The sequence below is a fragment of the Sorex araneus genome, chromosome 6 (assembly GCF_027595985.1).
Source record: "Sorex araneus isolate mSorAra2 chromosome 6, mSorAra2.pri, whole genome shotgun sequence".
Taxonomy (NCBI): Eukaryota; Metazoa; Chordata; class Mammalia; order Eulipotyphla; family Soricidae; genus Sorex; species Sorex araneus.
Window position 1 is genome coordinate 71,826,739 of NC_073307.1, and position 21,490 is coordinate 71,848,228.

The 21,490-nt window shown below is 41.5% G+C and overlaps 1 protein-coding gene across 4 annotated transcripts in view; it reads right to left on the reverse strand.

Annotated features, from left to right (window-relative positions):
- GAS7 (growth arrest specific 7) overlaps positions 1 to 21,490 on the reverse strand; it is a 313,323-nt gene that overhangs the window by 37,011 nt on the left and 254,822 nt on the right. For all 4 annotated transcript variants that reach the window (XM_055141423.1, XM_055141424.1, XM_055141425.1 and 1 more), the window contains 2 exons: positions 15,751 to 15,804; positions 3,848 to 3,937 (listed from right to left, as the gene is read on the reverse strand). In XM_055141423.1, coding sequence (XP_054997398.1) covers positions 3,848 to 3,937; positions 15,751 to 15,804 — 144 coding nt within the window. The remainder of the gene's footprint in view (positions 1 to 3,847; positions 3,938 to 15,750; positions 15,805 to 21,490) is intronic.

Sequence of the window (21,490 nt, forward strand, 5' to 3'; positions counted from 1 at the left end):
GAGCAAATAAAGGACCATCTGGAAGAGAAATTCAATTAACTCAAAGAAAAACTGATGCAAAATATTGTAGAATTAAGTAAAAATTAAAGAGATTAAAAATACAATAGCAAGCAAGTCACAGTAACAGAAATAAGAATGCTGAATCACTGATCTTTAAGACAAAACATAAATCAGCACCACGAAAGAAGAGAAGATAGAAAAGCAACTTTAAAATGAAATATGTAAAATACTAGATAATAGCAAAAGGAATAATCTCCAAATTATGTTAATACTCTAAGAAGAGGAGAATTAGGATGGAAACACTAGTTGAAGATATAATAGTTGGAAATTTCCCCAATCATTGGAGGGGAACCTGTAACAGATTTAAGAGGTCAAAAAAGTACCTAACAAATTATAATCAAAGGGAAATATATATTGTAATCAAAATGACAAGAACAAAGAGATAGATGATTTTAAACAAGCAAGAGAAGGGAAAAACTTGAAACATAAAGGAAAAAACAAAAAATTCACAACAGATCATGAAATCATATAAGCAAGAGAGCAAATGGAATATTTAAAAAATGAATGAGAAAAATCTCAATCTAGGATTCTCTACAAGGTTTGAGGGAAAGATAAAAACTCAGACAAGAGTGTGAGACATTTGCTCATCTAATACATCTCCACAATGAATACTAAATGATCTCCACAAAAATAAAATGTATAAAGGCAAGAACAACCAAAATATCTGTAAAAAAATGACAATTCCATTTGTATCAATAATTTCTCTGAATTTCAATGGAATAAACTTTCCCCCAAAAGGCACAGAGTGGCTGGATGAATCAGAAAATACAAGCCAACTACCAACTATGTTTTGCTTATAGGAAACACCTGATTTCATAGGATAAATATGTACTCAGAGTGGAAGGACTGAAAACAATCATACAAGCCAATGGTAAAAACCAAATGAAAAAAGATGACCTGGGGAGAAGCAGGGGAGTGGCTCCCAAAGGAAACATTTGTCTGTACATCTTCTTAGGTGCAAGACTGAGATCATCTATGACAGCCCATTGGTCCTCATCCCAGCCTGTGTGCTGCCCAATTACCCCTAAAACAACTATACTTCATCCTCTTCACATATTCAAAGTGCTATTGGAAATATTTTCTTTAATTTATTTATTGAATCACTGTGAGAAAGACCCTAACAAAGCTGCTCATGATTAGGTTTCAGTCACACAATATTCCAACACCCATCCCCCCCACCAGCATACATTTCCCAGAATCATCTTTAGACTTAGCAGAACCAAAAACAAACAAAAATCACCATTAAAAATAGGAATTGAACTTACCTATGACCCTGTAATTCCACTCATGGGAATATATCCCCAGGGCCCCAAAGCACCATGCATAAAAAACATCTGCACTCCTATGTGCACTGCAGCACTATGTACAATAGTCAAGATATGGAAAAGATAAAGTCATGCAATTTGCTGTGACATGCAGGGAACTGCAGAGTAACATGTTGAGTAAAATCAGTCAAAGGGAGAGGAATAGACTCAGAATGATCTCTCATATGTGGGATATAAAGAAACTTGGAAGGGGAATATAAAATGTCCAAAGGCAATTGAAACAATGTGTACGAGAACTGATCTTCAGTAGAAAGCTTGCCAGTGGGGCAGGGGTGGAGAGATGTTAGGAAGGGGAAAGCTAAGAAAATGGGTGCAGGGAGAGGGGAGGAGGCAAGCCGGGAGGGAGGAGGGCAGAGGAAAACTAGGGAAACTGATAAAGGGTTTGCTGTTGAAACAATGTATGCACAATGGAATACTATGTAGCCAGAAAGAATGATGAAATCAGCAATTTGCTACAGCCTGGATGGAACTAGTAGATAGTGAAATAATCAGAAAGAGAAGGTCAAATAATGGATGATTTAACTTCTCTGTGGTGTATATGACAAGAATAATATGACAAGGAATGGAAATTACTAAAGGCATGCAAACTTTTGTCACTGTATTTTAGAAATGTAAAGGTCAGGGAAGTAGAGAAATGGAGTGGAGGGTGGGGGTAGGAAGCAAGAAGTAACAAGGGCTTGGATCAGGGGTTTTAGATACATCAGTGGTGTAGAGTTGTGAAAATATGTATGTCTAAACCACACAGCCATCAATACTATAAGCTTGGGGTCCAAACTACAACAGTTGAACTTTAAAATGTGCATTTGAACTCCTATTCACAATGGCCAAAATCTGGAAACAACACAAGTGTCAAGATCAAAGGACTGGTATATGAGCACTGGTGAAGGGATGGGTATTCGAGCATTGTATAACTGAGATTTAAACCTGAAAACTTTGTAACTTTGTAACTTTCCACAATAAAAAATTAAAAAAAAATCAAAGGACTGGAAAAAGAAACAATGTTACATATACAAAATGGAACACTACTCTTCTATAAGAGAAGATGAAATCAAGCTATTTGTTGCTATGTGGATGGACCTGGAGAATATCATTCTGAGTGATGTTACTTAGGAGGAGAGGGACATATATAGTATGATCTCATATGCAAAGAAACATAGTAAGGAAATAAATTTCCAAATGTAGGGGCTGGAGTGATAGCATAGCAGGTAGGGCGTTTGCCTTGCACGCGGCCAACCCAGGTTCGATTTCCAGCATCCCATAGGGTCCTCTGAGAACCACCAGGAGGAATTCCTGAGTACAGAGCCAGGAGTAACCCCTGTGCATCATTTGCTGACTTTAAACGTCCAGAACTATTTTCAGAAATTTTGAGAAGACTCCACATTTGTTAAAAATTATTTAATTATAGGGGGCTGGAGAGATAGCACAGCGGGTAGGGCGTTTGCCTTGCATGTGGCCGACCTGGGTTCAAATCCCAGCATCCCATATGGTCCCCTGAGCACGGCCAGGGGTAATTCCTGAGTGCAGAGCCAGGAGTAAGCCCTGTGCATCGCCAGGTGTGACCCAAAAAGCAAAAAAAAAAAAAATTATTTAATTATATAGCACTGTAGCACTGTCCTCCCATTGCTCATTGATTTGCTTGAGTGGACACCAGTAATGTCTCCATTGTGAGACTTCTTGTTACTGTTTTTGGCATATTGAATACTCCACAGGTAGCTTGCTAGGCGGGCAGGATATTCTTAGTAGCTTGCCTGGCTCTCCAAGAAGGTCAGAGAAATCAAACCCGGGTCGACCACGTGGAAGGCAAATGCCCTACCTGCTATGCTATCACTTCAGTCCTAAATCCACAAATAATAAAATATCCCCAAGTTAATTATTTTCAAGTTACACTTTAGTAGCATTAAGTACATTCATATTATTGTAAAATCATAACCGCCACCCGTTACCATCATCTATCTAATGGCTGAAACTCTACAAGCATCAAACAATATACAAAAGTACTAAAGTGACAGAATTATTAATGCTGGAGCTCTCTGCAAATCATCGCAACTAACATTTTGGTGATATTGGTGGTAGCTTCTAGTTGGGGGAGGGGTTCCTAGGATATGAGTTCTTGTCCAAGGTTTCCGACATTAATGACACCACACATCTGCAGTTGAGCTTCAGTAAAAAAACTGATTCTCATCTCCTGCCTTCACTATGCAGGCAAGAAAATGACCTCCAGTTTACCTGCAACCCAGCTGGGTCTTTAACACATCTGTGATTAAAACCCTGTTGGCTGAGGTTTATGGAATGATCTGGACTCCAAGAGTATCTTCAGTTTCTATCTCAGATGTTGAACCACCACTTCTTTAGGATTCAACAGGAGAGGCACCTCTGACTTGAAATCAAGGCCCCTCCTATTCATCTTGGATGTCTGCTCATGACCTTAGCCATTGTATGGGGGAAACTGAGGTACCACTTACCCAGAAATAGTCACAGTAGCTCCACTCTGTGGGTTTTAGCAGCTGCTGCTCTGGCATTGTATCTGGGTGAGGGAATGTTACGCAGTTTATCTGCAGAATACAGAGCAAAAAAGAAGAAAATTAGTTTTCTGGAAAGTAGGGAGAATCTGGCAGGCCTTTGCTCTGAGGACATACATGTAAAGATAACTCTTTCAGGGACAGTTTTGTTATGTATGAGCTGTTGAAATGTGCTAGAGGCTGGCATTTCAAATTAGAGGTAATTAGCATTCATACCCACCCCAGAGGTACTTGGAATCAGAAAAGTTTCAGGAAGACTAGATGACCTATCAAATTTACAATGGTTCAGAACCTTCAATTCCGAGTCACAAATCTACAAACCAAATTTCTACATACAATGTGAAGGAAATATGTGTCCAATTTGCACTATAACACTTGTTATCTTTGCAGTAGCAAGAGACTGAAATACAAAGTCCAAGATTAAACAAAGTACATTTTGGAATATGAATAGGGAGAAAGAACAGCAAACATCTCATGTTTTGATGTGGAAGATGCAACTGTCTCATATAAAATAGGGAGAGGGTATATTTACTCATTTAGTCATTTATGTATGAAATACTGCTGGAGACTAATGAACTAATATTTCTCACACTTGCTTCCAGGGAAATGGCTTTTATGTGGCCAAGAGTGAGTGATGAGAAGCTACCATCAGAAATTTATCTTGTGATATGTATTCTAGGAACCAAGAGAGCTTAAAATGGGAATCTAGGAGGATTCCAAGTTGGTCACTACCCAGAGGAGCACCATGCAGAAATCTGTGAGGCTGTCTCATACTACTCTGCTGGGGCATTTTCTCGGTACCCCTGATTTTCCTGTGCAAGTAGCTTTGCTACTTTTTTCCTACTGGTGCTGCTCCAAGCCCCAGACCCACTCTCAACTATTCTGCTCTATTTCTAGTAGACATAGAGCCACAGGGAAGCAAGACCTGAGCCTTTTTGCTCTTATAACTTTGGAAGCAGCCCCAGCATCTCCTGAGTGAGTCATAAGATGTTGGAGGGACAGTTTAGAAACTCCTTGAACACAGGTAATATATACCAGAGGCAGGCAACCCGTGAAAACAAGGTGTCCACGTATCATAGAAATTGTAGATCAGGAGAAGGTGGGTGAGTCTGTAAAGATCCTCTCTGTTACTGCCAGCCATGTTCTGTCCACTCATTCATGAAGTCAGAAGGTGTTCATTGAAGGGGGTGGAGAGACAGCAGAGTGTGTAGGCAGCTTACCTCGCATGCTGCCACCCTGAGTTTGATCCCCAGTGCCTCACATGATCCCTCAAGCTTATCAGGAGTGATCCCTCAGTGCACAGTCAAGAGTAATCCCAGAACACTGCTAGGTGTGCCCCCCAAACAAAGAAAAACAAATAGACAAAAAAAAAAGAGTTCATTGTTATATAAATGATTTTAGAGGTGAAAATTAGGATCCTTGTGTAACATGTCAATTCTTAAAAATTGGTAATAAAGGTTATTCAATAATAAATAATGAGGATAGACAAATGAATCTCAGAAGAGAGCAGCTCGCTGCAGAGATGTCTCCCCATCCCACACCAGCCTGATTTCATTGGGCACCTTGGAGGAGGGTGGCTGTGTCCCTTCATTTGTCCCAAAAGAATCCTGGTAGCCACAAACCTCCAGGACCTAATCACCACCACACTCATGGCTGACCTCTGCAGACTCGCCCTGAGCCCCCCACGCGTGATTGTAAATCGGCTGAAAAATCCAGATATGTGGGACCTGTGACTGAAACCTCCAGGCTTCTGGAGTCGCAAATGGGCACTCCTCAAGCCAGATCCCTGCTTCTGCTTTCCTGCAGTCATGCCCATGAATTGCCTCTGGGCACATTAAAGTGAAATAACAGTCATGGTCCTGACTCACAAATGAATCTCAGAAGACAGCAGCATGCAGAGATTCCTCAGGATGCCCGAATCACCATCCAATTAAAAAAAAATTAACTCTTGTTCTAATAGCCTATAAAAAACTATAGAATTGCAGGAGCACACGCTGCAACATTTCATATAATTATGCCACTGATATACCAAGAGTAACACACCATATTTGATAGGGTGTAAGGTAGAAGATAATCAGTCTTGATTTTATATATATATATACACACATATATATGTATATATGCATACATATATATACCAGCACAGAAGACTCAAACTCTAACAACATGTTAATAATCTCTAATTCAGGGGCTTAATGGCTCCAAGATGAAATGCAATAATTTTCACACACTTTCCTCTAAGGAAACTTTTTTGACCATTTTTAGTCAACATGCCAAAAACAGTAACAACAAGTCTCACAATGGAGATGTTACTGGTGCCTGCTCAAGCAAATCAATGAACAATAGGATGACAGTGCTACAGTGCTAAATTCATAACAAGCAATACAAAATAAATTATTTAGCATCTGCCTTTGGGTCAGACTTGGTGGTGGTAAGACTCAAAATAAAGATGGTGGCAGGGTGTAACGGTGCTGGCATTGGTGCTGGAATATTTAATGTAATAAATCACCAAAAAACTCTTTGAAAATAAAAAATAAATTAAAAAAATGGTTATGCAAATCAAAACAACAATGAGATATCACCTCATACCACAGAGACTGGCACACATTCAAAGGAACAAAAGCAACCAGTGCTGGTGTGGATGTGGGGGAAAAGGGACACTCTTTCTATGTTGGTGGCAATGTTGACTGGTCCAGTCTTTCTGGAAAACAATATGGACAGTTCTTCAAAACTAGAAACTGAGCTTCCATATGACCCCGCAATACCACTTCTGGGAATATATCCCAAGGATGTAAAAAAAGCACAGTAGAAATGACATCTGTACCTATATATTCATTGCAGCACTGTTCACAATAGCCCAAATCTGAAAACAACTCGAGTGCCCTAAAACAGATGACTGGTTAAAGAAACTTTGGAATACTATGCAGCTGTTAGGAGAGATGAAGTCATGAAATTTTCCTATAAATGGATAGACATGTAGAATATCATGCTAAGTGAAATGAGTCAGAGAGGGACAGACAGAGAAGGACTGCACTCATTTGTGGAGTATAGAATAACATCATATGAGGCTAAAATCAAAGGACAATAGATACAAGGGCCAGGGGGATTGCCCCATAGCTAAAAGACTGTTTCATGAGTGGAGGGGAGAAGGCAGATGGAATAGAGAAGGGATCACTAGGAAAATGATGGCTGGAGGAACCAGTTGGGATGGGAGATACGTGCCTAGAATAGATAATGGACCAAACATGATGACCTCTCAGTGTCTGTGTTGCAAGTCATAATGCCCAAAAGTAGATAGAGAGTATGGGGAATATTGTCTGCCATGGAGACAGGGGGAGGGTGGGAAAGGGGGGGTATACTCGGGATGTCGGTGGTGGGGAAATGTGCACTGGTGGAGGGATGGGTGTTTGATCATTGTGAGATTGTAACCCAAACATGAAAGCTTGAAACTATCTCACGGTGATTCAATAAAATAAAATAAAATAAAATAAAATTATACCAGTAAAAAAAAAAGAAAAAGGAAAAAAATGAGGATAATGATGATGATCAATACTATGAAACCCAAACTAACTCTCTGGACTGTTGAATCAGCTTATGTTTCCAAAATCATTCTGAGGGGCCACTGAAACTAAATATAAAATCTCTGTTGCAAGGGTCATAGAACTCACCTGAGAGAAAGCCAGGACATGTCCTACTTGGACAGGAGCATGATGCAGTAGGAAGGGTCTGGGGCAGGCACAAACCAGAGAACCCTCCTTCTCTAGATCAAGAAGGAGGCCTAAGGGATTCCCCAAAATGGGGCACTTTCTCCCAAGCTGTGCCCATAGCTACCCCAGGTGTCCCCTGGTCTACGGGAGCCTATTGGGACAGCGCCAACTATTCAAGGACTAGCACCAGAATTCTTCCCAAATCCTCTTTGAGCATACATCTCAAGGGCACCCAAGAGGGGGCTCTCCTTAAGGAATTTGAAGAATCCGCTTCTGTGTGGATCTCACTTGCAGCCAACATGAAAATAATTGCCATTTTACAGGTTGTTATTATTATTATTATTATTATTATTATTATTATTATTATTATTATTTTGTTTTTTTGGTCACATCTGGCGATGCTCAGGGGTTATTCCTGGCTCAGTACTCAGGAATTCCTCCTGGAGGTACTCAGGGGACCATATAGGATGCTGGAAATTTAACCCGGGTCGGCCATGTGCAAGGAAAATGCCCTACCTGCTGTGCTATTGCTCCAGCCCTTAGGTTAATATTATTGACAATGTAATGCAGTAACATTATTGACCATACAATGCAGAACAACTAGATATTTCTAGCACTTTGCATGCATGCACGTGTGTGTGCGTGCACACACACACAAACACACACATACACAGACTGTAATTTTATTCTTTCTATTCAACATGTCTGATCTTTATCAGACTTCTGAACTGTATCAGGAGGAAGACATATTTTTTTCTTTGGCACAGCACAGGCCCCTAGTAAAACCCAATACCTACTTCTTGGTGCAATAATTTTAGGTTAGAGTTCGCAGGGATAGTCTCTGCACTGAAAGGTTTTCTAGCTTGTGATGAAGGAAATAAACAATTATTTCTTTATTATTAATTATTAGAGTAAATAAGTAATTATAATACTGTAGGATAAATTTACTGCTGGGGTAAGCAAGGGGTGCTAGATGACTGGAAGGATCAGGGATTCTTAGAGAGAGCAATACTTAGGGAGAAAGAGGAAGACACAGACTGGGGCTGGGAATTTCGAAGAGGAAAAGGCGAAGGTCTGAGGATGCAACACATGTAGGGAGCATATTTCTCTGCATCGCTCAGAGTCAGGGAGCAGGTAAAATTGAGGTTAGTTGGGGACTATTAGAGCAACTGGGCTATGGAAGGAAGAATCTGGCAGGGGAGTGATAAGACTGGTTTCCTAGGGGTGAGCTTTCCCATGGCAATGTGGCTGTCTTAGGGGAGAATTCCCCTTGACCTGGCTTGTGAAGGTTGTTCAGAGCAGCGTAATAAAGCAGGAAAGCAGAAGTAATGGGGTACTTCACTAAGCAATTTTACAGTACTATGACGCTAACTCAGTGAGTCAGCCACGGGCAGTTTCCTAGGAGGACATTTTCGTAATGCAGGTAGACACATATTTGTTTCTTACAACTAGGGGTGTATGTGTGTGTGTGTGGGGTGGTACTGACTGAAGGTAAGGTGCTACTCACATTGTTAAGAAGGGGCTATGCAGAGAGGGGTAGCTGATCAACATTCTAAAATGCCTCCACCACAACATCTAACTTGAAATGTCAGTAGTGCTGAGGCTGTAGTGCTAATACTATAGTGCCAACACTGAGAACCATGGTGACTGCATGACTGGGCTGGGTGGACAAGGGTGTTTTACCCACTGGGATGGGAAATCAGAGTTGGGAGTAGTAGTGATTCTGGAGAAAAGGAAGCAGAGCTCAGAGGCAGATGAGGTAGATTCTGAGAGGTATGGGGTATGCTGGTAACTGAACCTTGTTAGTTCCAACACGTGTACAGATAAGAAACTGAGGGAGAGACACTGAGGCTCTTGCTCACTAAAATACAACTCAGAAGTGAAGGATGCTGGCCACGTGATTGTCCTATGACCTCAAGCCTCAAAGTCAAGATGTATTCTTGGACCTAAAAAGCTAAAAATAGATGCAATCCTGTCCTCCAGGGAGCTGGGCTCCAAAGTCCAGTGAGAGAAGAGATGGTAGAAGAAACCTTTCCGCATGGCAACCTTCACATGTGAATTTCTTTTCCCATCCAAGTAATATTTCCCCAGTAGTTAGTACCACACCTATTTCTGGGACAGATCCCCGTTCCCAGACCTGGGCAGAGCTAGTCTCAGTTCTATCCTCTACCCAGCGAACCACAGGGGGAATCCTAAGGAACATTTTCTGCTTTGAAAGTAACTAATATTTCTCAGCTACTGTTCTAAGGTTTTTACATGGATTCCTTCATTTAATTCTCAAAACAATCCTAAATATGTAGTGTTATGGCACAGAGATATTCAGTAACTCACACAAAACCATTGATTTTATGTATATGTTGAGCCAGAGCCAGAAGCCAGGCAATTTGGCTTTAAAATCTGCTCTTAACCCAAATCAAGTAAATTCATCTGCCAATGACTTGACTTAATGGATCAAGTCAGTTTTCCAAGACATTGAGGAAAAAACATATTATTTTTATTACATATTATTCCTCTAAGAAAGGAACTTGGGTAAGAAAGGCTTCTTAACAGGAAACAGAGGAAATGACTCTTTGATACTGTAATTTTATGTGCTCAGGGGTTACACCTGCTTTGCACTTAGGAATTATTTCCGGGACCTTGGGATTGAACCAGTGTTGGCCACATATAAGGCAAGTGCCTTATCCATCGTATTATCACTCTAGCCCCTGACTATTTGTAACCTTAACAGGAGATGATTATCATCATCATCATCATCATCATCATCATCATCATCATTGGGTTGGAGCCATAGCACAGCAGGTAGGGCCTTTGCCTTGCATGCAGCAGACCCGGGTTCAATTCCTCTTCTTCTCTTGGAGAGCCCAGCAAGCTACTGAGAGTATCTTGCCCACAAGGCAGAGCCTGGCAAGTACCAGTGGCATATTCAATATGCCAAAACAGTAACAACAAGTCTTAAAATGGAGATGTTACTGGTGCCCGCTCGAGCAAATCAATGAACAATGGGATGACAGTGATACGGTGACAGTGATATATATGTATATGTGTGTGTGTATATATATATATACACACACACACACATATATATATATTTATATGCATTTGTCCTTCATCTAGAGTTCCTGGCCCATAGCCCCCAAATACTTAGCACTCCTCTGTGTAGTGTTAAAGTGTTTCATTTTTGTTAACAAAGCATCTTATGTTAGTTTAGTGGACTCTTGAAAAACACCTAATGAGGGCTGGTTGCCAGGAAAACCACCAGTCTAGAGGGAGGGAGGGGAGAAAAGCCAGAAAGTGAATTTATCTGCCAGTAACTTAATGGATCAGGAACCCCTATCAAGGTCAGAGATGTCCTCTGACTGGGTTGGTGAACAAGATTTGAGGCAAGAGAGACCTTGGGGAGGACATGGAGACTTCATGCCTTTTTGCCATAGTATACACTATGCACCTCTTCTGCCGGTACGTTCCTGAATCTTTATAATACATAGGTGATTTGGCAAGTACAGAAATTCTCTGAGTTCTGTGGGGACAGTGTTTTGGAAAACTCTGATTTACACCCAGTCAAGTTAGAAGCACATAGTTAATAGTTTGTGAATGTCACGTGAAGTGTGAGGGGCATTTTTAGGTTAAGGCTGATGCTCTCAAAAGCAGGAGCCTCAAAGGGGGCATTTGCACATGCCATTCACAGCTAATCTCTGAGACTTTCATACATTGGTGTCCTTCCTTGGACAGCCCTGATAGAATATATGCTGTCTTTTTCCATTCCAGAGAAGTCTGGCTTTCTCTTGAGCATGTATCTTTATCTACCTCTCTCCTCCCCTTCATTCCCCAATAAATATATTTTACTTCAAACAAATAATGAGGAAACTTCAGTTTCTCCTTGATAGCTTTTGCAACCAACTAGCTGTCTTCATTACACAAATGTTAGCTGTCTTCATTACACATATTTAAGCATTCCTGTAAATTCCCGGGCTCTTTCTGAGAAGGGAATTAACAATTTCCTAAGATCACAGATTTTGCCTCAGACCTTAGACTCAGAGGAAGCTAAGAAATAATGGTCAAATAGTCAAATAGACAAGATAAAAAGCCCTAACCTAGACATATCACTCTGCAAAATCCTGCAATTTTCTGTAACATTCCTGTCACTTGACAAGTAACAGAAAGACCCCATAAAAGTGAGCCATACTTAGCTTAGTCCTATACTAAGTTCCTCCCTGCCTAGGGGATTTCTTTCTCTACTGCTCTCCAATAAACCTTTGTGATTTCTAACTCTGAGTCTGAGTATCTTTATTATTCAATATTTTCTTCTTGAAATATTGGATGAACACGGAGACCTACCATCATTCGTCCTGTATAACCCTTAGAAAAGGCAAGTGTGAGAGTGGCTTCTGGAACTTCTCCAAAATATTACACAATGAGCTTCCACAGGTGGCAGGTCCCTGAGAGACGTAATGGTGGGTCAAGCGTCCCATCAAGGCATCTGCATTTAAACAGGTATCCCCGAGATCTCAGATGCCAACTACACTCCACAGATGGCCCATGAGCAGCGCAATGGGTCATTAGGGAACAAGAGACACAGAGCTGATGTGGGGCAGCAGAGGAGGGAGAACAAGTGCTTTCTCCAGGCAAGGTCAGCAAGCTGTAAGGCTGGAGCAACTCAGGCCATACCAGCCCACTCTGACAAAACCAAAATTCCAGGTGGAGGACTAGGCAGAGCAAGGGACTCATCCCCCAGCTTGTTGTATAACATGAGTTGTCCTTGCTCCTCTTGAAAGGAGTTTAAGATTTATTGAGCCACTCCCACAACAGAGCAACTCACGCTCACCCAATTCCATCAAGCACTAATAATCCTATATTGCTTTTCTCTTTCCTTTATGTAATTTGCATGATTTATTTAGCAATGTCCCTTTTGCAATAGACACAGGAAGAAAGTTGATGCTATGCTATGTAGCATGAGAGTTAATTGACTCCAAAATAATATTTACTCCTGGGCATCCATATTTACTTGGTTTAAGCCTCAATTGCCCTTAGTTCCTAGAACTCCAAGAGCAGGGGCCCAATGAGGGACTGATGGACCCAGCAAGCTGTGAGCTACCATGGCATCAAAATGGGCCAGGCCAAGTACCATAATACTTAACTATAAATTAAGAGCCTGGTCATGGACAAACTTTGTTATAACTGAATAAGGACCCTGCTGGGTTAGGAAAGACTAACCTGACCTGAAGACTGTGGTCTGGGATATACAGTAAGATGTCCCCCGAAGAGCCAACCTTTAAGCTTACTATATCTCTTACTGTGTTCATACAAAATGACATTGCTAGAAATATTACAAGAAGTAAATTTACTATTACTTTTTAAATGAATTACTAGCTGAGGAAAGGAGAAGCAATATACCCTGGATGGAATCCCTTGAGTGGTCTCCTAGTAATCTGGAATAATCTCAGATGAGATTTTGTCCTTGAGTTAATCTCATGAAAGAGTGGCTTTACATCTCTTTGTTGTTATGACAATGTTCAACCCCACCTTTGTATCCCCACCCTTCATGATTTTTATATAACTATGCTATAAGGGGTGAGTGGGCACAAAATGAGGAGGAGATGTTGGAGGCACTGGGGACTAGATGTTGGGAACTAAAAAGCTGACGATGAGACGTTGAAGACTGGAGAAGAACTGAGACTTTGGGACTTTGCGGGTAGGAGAGCCAGATGACACCAATGACTGGAAGCAGAGGACTTTGAGGTCTACTAGGAGACTGGGGTGATGGAACTCTGATGACTACGACTAAAACTATGACTACGACTGTGTTGTAAGGGGAGAGATCAGACAACACCAGGGAGGAGAGAAAACAAACCGACTACTGACCAGACTGGGGCTCATTTCCTGTTTTTCCGTTACCCCAGTCCTTCGCCCGTCCTTCCAGCCTGGTGGCTTTCGGCCACCAAACGCTCTCATCTCTGCTCAGCCCTGCACACTTTTTTCTATTTGGAAACTTACACCAGCCCATCCTCCAGTTTGTGCCTCACCATCACCACAGATCCCTCAGGAAACTGAGTATAACATACTCCACCCTTAACTATTCATTCATTTTTCCCATATTCTTCTACAAGTCTAATATTCCCCACCCCTTTGTGCTTTTTTTCTCCTCATGTTTTCCTGTTTCAGGGAAGTTTGGGGAATGAGATATTTTGTAATAATTTGAAGATAAGAACTATGCCTCTGGGAAGTCTGCCAAGCTCTCTAAGTCCCAGCAAGAAGAAAGCTACATGCCCGGGGCCACCTAGGCGGAGCAGCCTCTTTCTGCCCCTGGTGGCAGCTTCCAACAAGCAGTTTCCGTTTCCCGTTAGCCCCAGGAAACCCAGACTGCTCTGTAGGAAACTGCTAGCATAACTGGAGCCCTCTATACCTCAATGAGGTGCCCTTTTTGCCTCAGTTTTTTTGTTTCATAAAAAGGATAAAAATATCAATGTGTATTGAGCACTTACTATTTGATAAGCTCTGTTTTATTTTTAAATTTAAATAACTTTGATATTTTTTTAAATTATATTGAATCACCGTGAGATAGTTACAAGCTTTCATGTTTGGGTTACAATCTCACAATGATCAAACACCCATCCCTCCACCAGTGCACATAACCCACCACCAATATCCCCGGTATACCCCCCTTTCCCACCCTCCCCATGCCTCCATGGCAGACAATATTCCCCATACTCTCTATCTACTTTTGAGCATTATGACTTGCAACACAGACACTGAGAGGTCATCATGTTTGGTCCATCATCTATTTCGGCATGCATCTCCCATCCCAAGTGGCTCCTCCAGCCATCATTTTCTTAGTGATCTCTTCTCTATTCCATCTGCCTTCTTCCCTCCGCTCATGAAGCAGTTCCAGCTATGGGGCAATCCCCCTGGCCCTTGTCTCTACTGTAAAGAACTTTGATTTACAAAGATATTTTATAGTTGAGCTTTAGGTTTAACCCACTACATGACAGCGTAGGCATCAACATATCTTAGACTGTCAACCAGGTTGCAGCAACTTGCATGAGTTCATCATTCCTTTCAGCTGCATAGTATTCCATTGTGCATATATTTCACATCTTCCTAATTAATTCATCTATGATATGCTCTGTTCTAAGGACTTCTGTAAATAGACTCATTTAGTTTTTAATACCATGCCTATGGAATATTTTGCAGACATGGACACACACAAGGAGGCCCTGAAACAGCTAGTCAGTTGAGGCCAGGCTAGACAATGCTGCAGCTGACACTTCAGGTCAGCATCACTATGCTACACTCTCCTATTACCTACTCAGCGGAGGGAAATATCATTGACTTGAATTTGTGCATAACAAATGCACACAAAAGTGGCAGAAATTATTGTTGCATTGGTTGCCTCACTCATTTTGTCTTCCAAATCGGTATTTTCAGCCTGGATGAGCTAGGGAAGTACAGTGACTCTTGGTCACAATGTCCCTCTCAGAACTGGCCTGGGGCTGAGCCTGATAATAGGTCTCCAGTTTTCTTCTACTTGCATCAAAATATCAAACTCAGGATCACAGTTCTCACAAGTGTAAATTCTTGACTGTTTGCTGAGTGCAGTCTTGGTGGGGTTGCCTCTCCTCAGTCTCCAGGGGGGGGCATGGCAGGCTTTTGGGAAGAGCCCTGGGAACTGGCCACTCTAGGCAGAAGCTGTCTGCCTCCCATCAGAACACCCAAGGGGCTCTATTCTTAGTGTGCTTTCTCTCGCTTCTAACCTTGACATCTTCTAGAAGTCACCCTGTATAACAGCAACCCTGCTACGGCTATAATTTACACATCATGTCACTTGCATAGGGCACAGTCCACCCCCTTCAGCCCACTCCTGCACAAGTACCTTGTGCCAGTCCTGGCAAAGGAAAGAAAATGGCTTCTGTTTCATTCTAACCACCATCCTTCCATTCATTCGTGTACAGAAGAGAAAAGGTAAACCGCCTAATTGAGGAAAGAAGGGGACAGACTGAAGGAAACTTTAGCTAAATCCAAGCTGGGAACTTCCTGGATTCCAGGCTGAGCCTGGCTTGCTTCTGTCTCCACATTGCCATGGCAACAGCTGCAGGAAGCCTTAGCTACTGGCCACCCAGAGAGAGCTTTGTGGGTGCCACTTACCGTGATGGTGCTTTCCTTGCTCTGCCTTTTGCCTGGTGATGACGTGCCCAGGTTCTGAGAAGAGAAGCAAGAAACATCATCAAAGCTGTTCTCCATATTGGACATATTTTCATTCGGGTTCCCTGGAGGTGGGGGGAGTGGTTAGAATCCTGAAGCTGGGAAGTTCAGAGATGCTCTGGCTGCCTTTAACTCTTAAGTTACCATATCGTAGGAGAGGGCAGACAGGAGTGCCTCTGACTTGTGGCTGCTCCAGGACTGAAGCCTGGACTGACTTCTGGCTTGAAAGGAACAGCTGCCATATCTGTCTCCTCTTCTTCCAGCCTGGGATTTGGGGCATTAACCCCTTAGCTGCTGGTAAAGGGATCTGAATGCTGCTTGCTGCCTGAATTTACACAATCTGCCCAGGAACAGAGAGTTACATTTGATTACAGACTACTCCCTGGCACTGAAAATTCAGAATGTGACATTTTATTCTACATTCACAGTGTCTAAAATATCAAACCCTAAATGTGTGCACTGTGTGCTGGGGCCCTTGACCACTTCTGTTACTTGCTGAACCATGAAAACTGGAGGGATTCCTCAGTCGGCTGTGTTTCAGCTTTCAAGCAGTTTTGGGAATGCCCTTTTAAGTTTTCTTGATTCTGGCCAGAACAGAAAATTAAATTTTGTTACTGAAAATGCACTGGAGTGACAGCACAGAGGGTAGGGCATTTGCCTTCCATGCGGCTGACCCAGGTTCAATTCCTCCGTCTCTCCTGGAGAGGCTGGCAAGCTACCAAGAGTATCCCGCCCACATGAAAGAGCCTGGCAAGCTCCCCGTGGCATATTTGTTATGCCTAAAACAGTAACAACAAGTCTCACAATGGAGATGATACTGGTGCCCGTTCGAGGAAATCAATGAACAATGGGACAACAGTGCTACAGTGCATATATCTTAGCACACAAGGGGCAACCTGTAACAACATGTTAGTAATCTTTTATACAAGAGCTTAATGGCTCCAGGGTGAGATGCGACAATCTTCACACTTTCCCCTAAGGAAAGGATGGGACCATTTCTAGTGGATTATTCATAACAAGCAATACAAAATAACTTATTTAGTATGTGCTTTTGGGGCAGGTTTGGGTGGTGATGGGAAAATTCTCAATAATGGTGGTGGGATGGTGTAATGGTGTTGGGGTTGGTGTTGGAATATTGAATGTAATAAACTATTGTGAACAACTTTAAAAATAAAATATATTCCAGATGGAGCAGGTGCGCTCTCCCCACCTACACCAGATAGAATCCTGGTGACCAAGAGCTTCCAAAAGTGAGGCCCAGGTATGCAGGTTCCAGGACTAAATCTGCAGGCCACAGGGTGGCAGAGGAGCTGGGTTGTCTCTCCCCAGATCCTACCCGATAGGCAGCATGGCTGTCACGCCCACAGCCTACCTCCGGGTGTCACCTTAGCGCACCACCAGCCTTGGTCCAGAGACTCCCAATTCAATTCCCAAATGGATTAGTGCCCTACAGAGATGTCTCTGGAACCCAACCATTTACAATCTAGGATTCCAGAAGTATGGCCACTTTTGCAGCTGCGCGAGCTCTCATGATATTCAAAGTGAGCAATCAAAAATAAACTATCTAGCATTTGCCTCTGGCAGGTGGGCTTGAATGATGGTGGGAAAATTCGAGCAAAACATAATGCCCCAAAGTAGAGAGTGAGAGTATAGGGAAGTTGTCTGCCATAGAGGCAGGGTGAGGACTGGGATGTGGGTGGTGGAAAATGTGCACTGGTGGAGAGATGGGTATTCGCTCATTGTATGGCTAAATCTCAAACATTAAAGCTCTGTAATGCTATCTCACAGTGATTCAATAAAATTTTAAAAAAGATAAAAATAAAATATATATTAAAAGAATATAGGTTAAAATTATTTCAGTAACACTTATAGTAATTGTATCTGGAAGGAAAAAATCTATATTCATTAAATATCTTAACTTGGAAAGACAGACTTGAAATTTTAATAGTCAGTTTTTTTTCACGTTTACGATTAGAGTTCAGTGGACTCAAATCATCTGTTATGTTATCAAAGAGATAATGTTGAGTTTTCAGAGGGGACAAGAAAAAAAAAGAGAAAAAAAGAAATTTACTAGTAACTTAAGACTGAGGGAGATTCTTTTAAGGTGATGAAAATGTTACAAAATTAATATTGATGATGATTTCTTAACTCTGTGACTATACTAAAAATCAGCACCTTATACATTAAGAATAGATGAATAATACGCTGTGTGAATTGCATCTCAATAAAGCATCTAATAAGGGTCCCAGAGAAGAACTAAAGAAAGGTAACAACCAAAGTGTGAAACCTGAAAAGATCCTAAACTGGAAAGAAAAGAAGTTATGCAAGACATTTTAAGGATGACTGGAAATAGTAATTTTTATATTGATAATATATTGATAATGTAACAAACTGTATTATTTTATTAGTATTTTAGTCTTCTAATAGCATTGTTATTAGATATAGTGTGTGATGTCTTTCCCCTTAGAGATATATTCCAAATATTTAGATAAAAAATGTGTCAGGAACTTGCTTTATAATCATCTAGTGGTTAGCACTAAATTATTTATAATATTATTTTTAAAATTTATATACCTATGAAAAGAATGTAACTTTTGAAAAAAGTTTATTTATGTGCAATTTTTATGGAATTCCAGGAGATTAGAGCTATTAAAAACAAAAAAGCTCTCCATTACTAATAATCAGGGATATGCAAATTAAACAATAATAAGATGATACCACAGAAACTGGCACACATCAAAATTAACAAGAACAACCAGTGCTGGTATAGTTGTGGGGAGAAAGGGACTCTCACTGTTGGTGGGAATGCCAACTGATCCAGAGTTTTTGGAAAACAATGTGGCCATTCCTCAAAAAACTAAAAATCGAGTTTCCATATGACCCAGTAATACCACTTCTGGGAATATACCCAGGGGCCTGAAAATACACAGTAGAAACATCATCTGTACTCCTATGTTCATTGCAGCCCTATTCACAATAGCCAAAATCTGGAAACAACCTAAGTGCCTGAGAATGAATGGATGACTGGATAAAGAAAAGAAAAAGGAGAAAAAGAAACTATGGTACATCTATACAATGGAATACTATGCAGTCAACAGTAAAAATGTAGACATGAAGTTCTTATTAATAGATGGACATGGAAAGTATCATGCTGAGTAAAATGAGTGAGAAAGAGAGGGACAGACATAAAAGGACTGCACTCATTTGTGGGATATAAAAAACATAGCACAAGGGGCTGGTGTGATAGCACAGGTAGGGTGTTTGCCTTGCACACAGCTGACCTGGGTTCGATTCTCAGCATCTCATATGGTCCCCCAAGCACTGCGAGGAGCGGTTCCTGAGTGTATGAGCCAGGAGTAACCCCTTGTGCATTGCTGGGTGTGACCCCAAAAGAAAAATAAACCAAAACAACAACAATAAAAAACATAGAATGAGACTAATACCCAATGACAGTAGAAACAAGGGCCAGAGGATTGGTCCAAGGTTGGAAACTTGCCTCAAGTAGTAGGGGAAGAAGGCACTGGGATAGAGAAGGGACCACCATGACAGTGAGAGCTGGAAATGATCAGTCTGGTTAAGAACTGCGTGCTGAAAGTAGGTAAAGGAACAAACATGATAACCTCTTAGTATTTGTGTTGCAAACCATATTGTACAAAAGGATAGAGAGAGAAAGAAAGAAGAAAAATGCCTTCCACAGAGGCAGGCTGGGGTGGAGTGTGCGGGATGGGGTGTGGGAAGAGGGAAATGGGAATATTGGTCGTGGGAAATGTGCATGGTGAGGCAAGGGTGCTGGAGCACTGTATGCTGAAAACCGATCAGGAACAGCTTTGTAACTCACGGTGATTCAATTAATAATTTAAAAAGGGAGAAAGACACCTCTCCCACGTGTGGGATAAAAAGGAAACAGTAGGGGAACAACAAATGGCCAAATTCATTGGAACTGAAGATTTTGCTTAAGGAAAGGAGCTTATAAAGGCTGGCGGGGGGTTGGAGGAGGTCGTTGGCATTGGGACACTGGTGGGGAGAAGTCGGCTCTCTGGTGGGGGAGGTGCAGGAATGATGTATGTGTGAAAAGCATGATTAACAGCACTGTAAATCATGGTATCTCAATAAAAATGGTAATTTTAAATAATTTGGTGGAGGGGTACAGGTGGATTTGTGAATACAAATTAAACAAGACTGCTGGGTGAATAACGGTCGAATGTAGTGTCATAATAATGGTACTCTATTTCAGTGTCCTTTATACCGTTAGAAAGGTTTGCAATACCCCTTTCATTTGTATTCCCTCTACTTATAAGTCAGTACGGTGGGATCCAGTAAGAAATCCCTCAGTGGCTTCTCATTACTGAGACTAAAAGTACTGTGTGAACTCCTCCAGCCTCACCTTCACCCTCCGAACTGCAAGTTAGGAAACTAGGTCTTGACAGTTTCTTTAACATCCTTCTTTCTTTCCTCTTTTTATCATGTATGCTGCTCTCTCCACCTATTTGTCACACTAAATCCTTATTCTCATCATTTTAACATTCACTATTTTTTCTTAAGGAGTTCAACCCTGGTATTTCCACCTCTTCTCCCCGGACCCTACACACACACACACACACACACACACACACACACACACACCCTGTGAGGTCATCCTATAAGCATACAATCCTCCAGTCCTCTTTACCGCTAAAATGAAACAATCATTTATCTGATGTTTGCGCAAGCACTAATTATAAACCTTCATTATTGAGGCAGACTGCAACTGTGTCTGAGAAAGAAGTCATGCTCAACAGAATGTGTGTTATTGAATTAAGTGGAGATGCAGGGAAAGGGGGAAATGCTGCTCCATGGACTAAATGACTTCTTAATATCTCATGTCTTCTTACACAGTAAACTCAGTGGCCTCTCAAGTTTCCAGGCCCTCAGTCCCACTCCCTCACTCCCTTTTACTTTCCTATGTGCAGACTGTCTTCCAGAAGGGACGTGCAAGGCGTTGCAGAGCAACTGAAAGGCAGGTCACACAATGGTGCTGCTCAGGGCTCACAGCACGAGCAGGTAGGCAAACAGGGGACACATCAGGACAAAAGGAAGTGTGAAAAACATAAAATCTATCACTGATTCTCCTGGCTTCTCAATCAGGAAGACCCCTTTACTGTGTATCCCGTCAGCCCACCTTAGGGCTGCAGACTGAAGTGTCCACTGGGTGGTAGAAGATTGCTACTAGACACGGTCTCTGAGGACCCAGAGAGGAGAGAGCTGGACAGAGGGCCCAGACCTTCAAGGACTGTTTTTATTTCTGGTGTGTGTGCGTGTGTGTGTGTGTGTGTGTGTATGTGTGTGTGTGTGTGTGTGTATGTGTGTGTTCCTGCGCATGCGTGAGTGTTCTATGTTTTTTGTTTGCTTGGTTGTTTTTTTTGCATAAAGGACCATGCATTCAAGCTGGGACTTCTGCAGATAATGCATACGATCCAGTCTTTTGAGCCATTAATCTGACTTTCAAATATATACACGTTCTGAAGGAGTAAATTACTAAGAAAATTGAAAAACATTTTAAAGCTTAAAGAAAATAAAATTACATGGTTTTAGATCCAGATCTCTAAACCTCAGCATTACTCACATTTTTGAACTGGATACTTTTTTTGTTATGGACTGACCTGTAAAATTATCAGGTGGTTAGCACGAATCCCTCCATTCTATA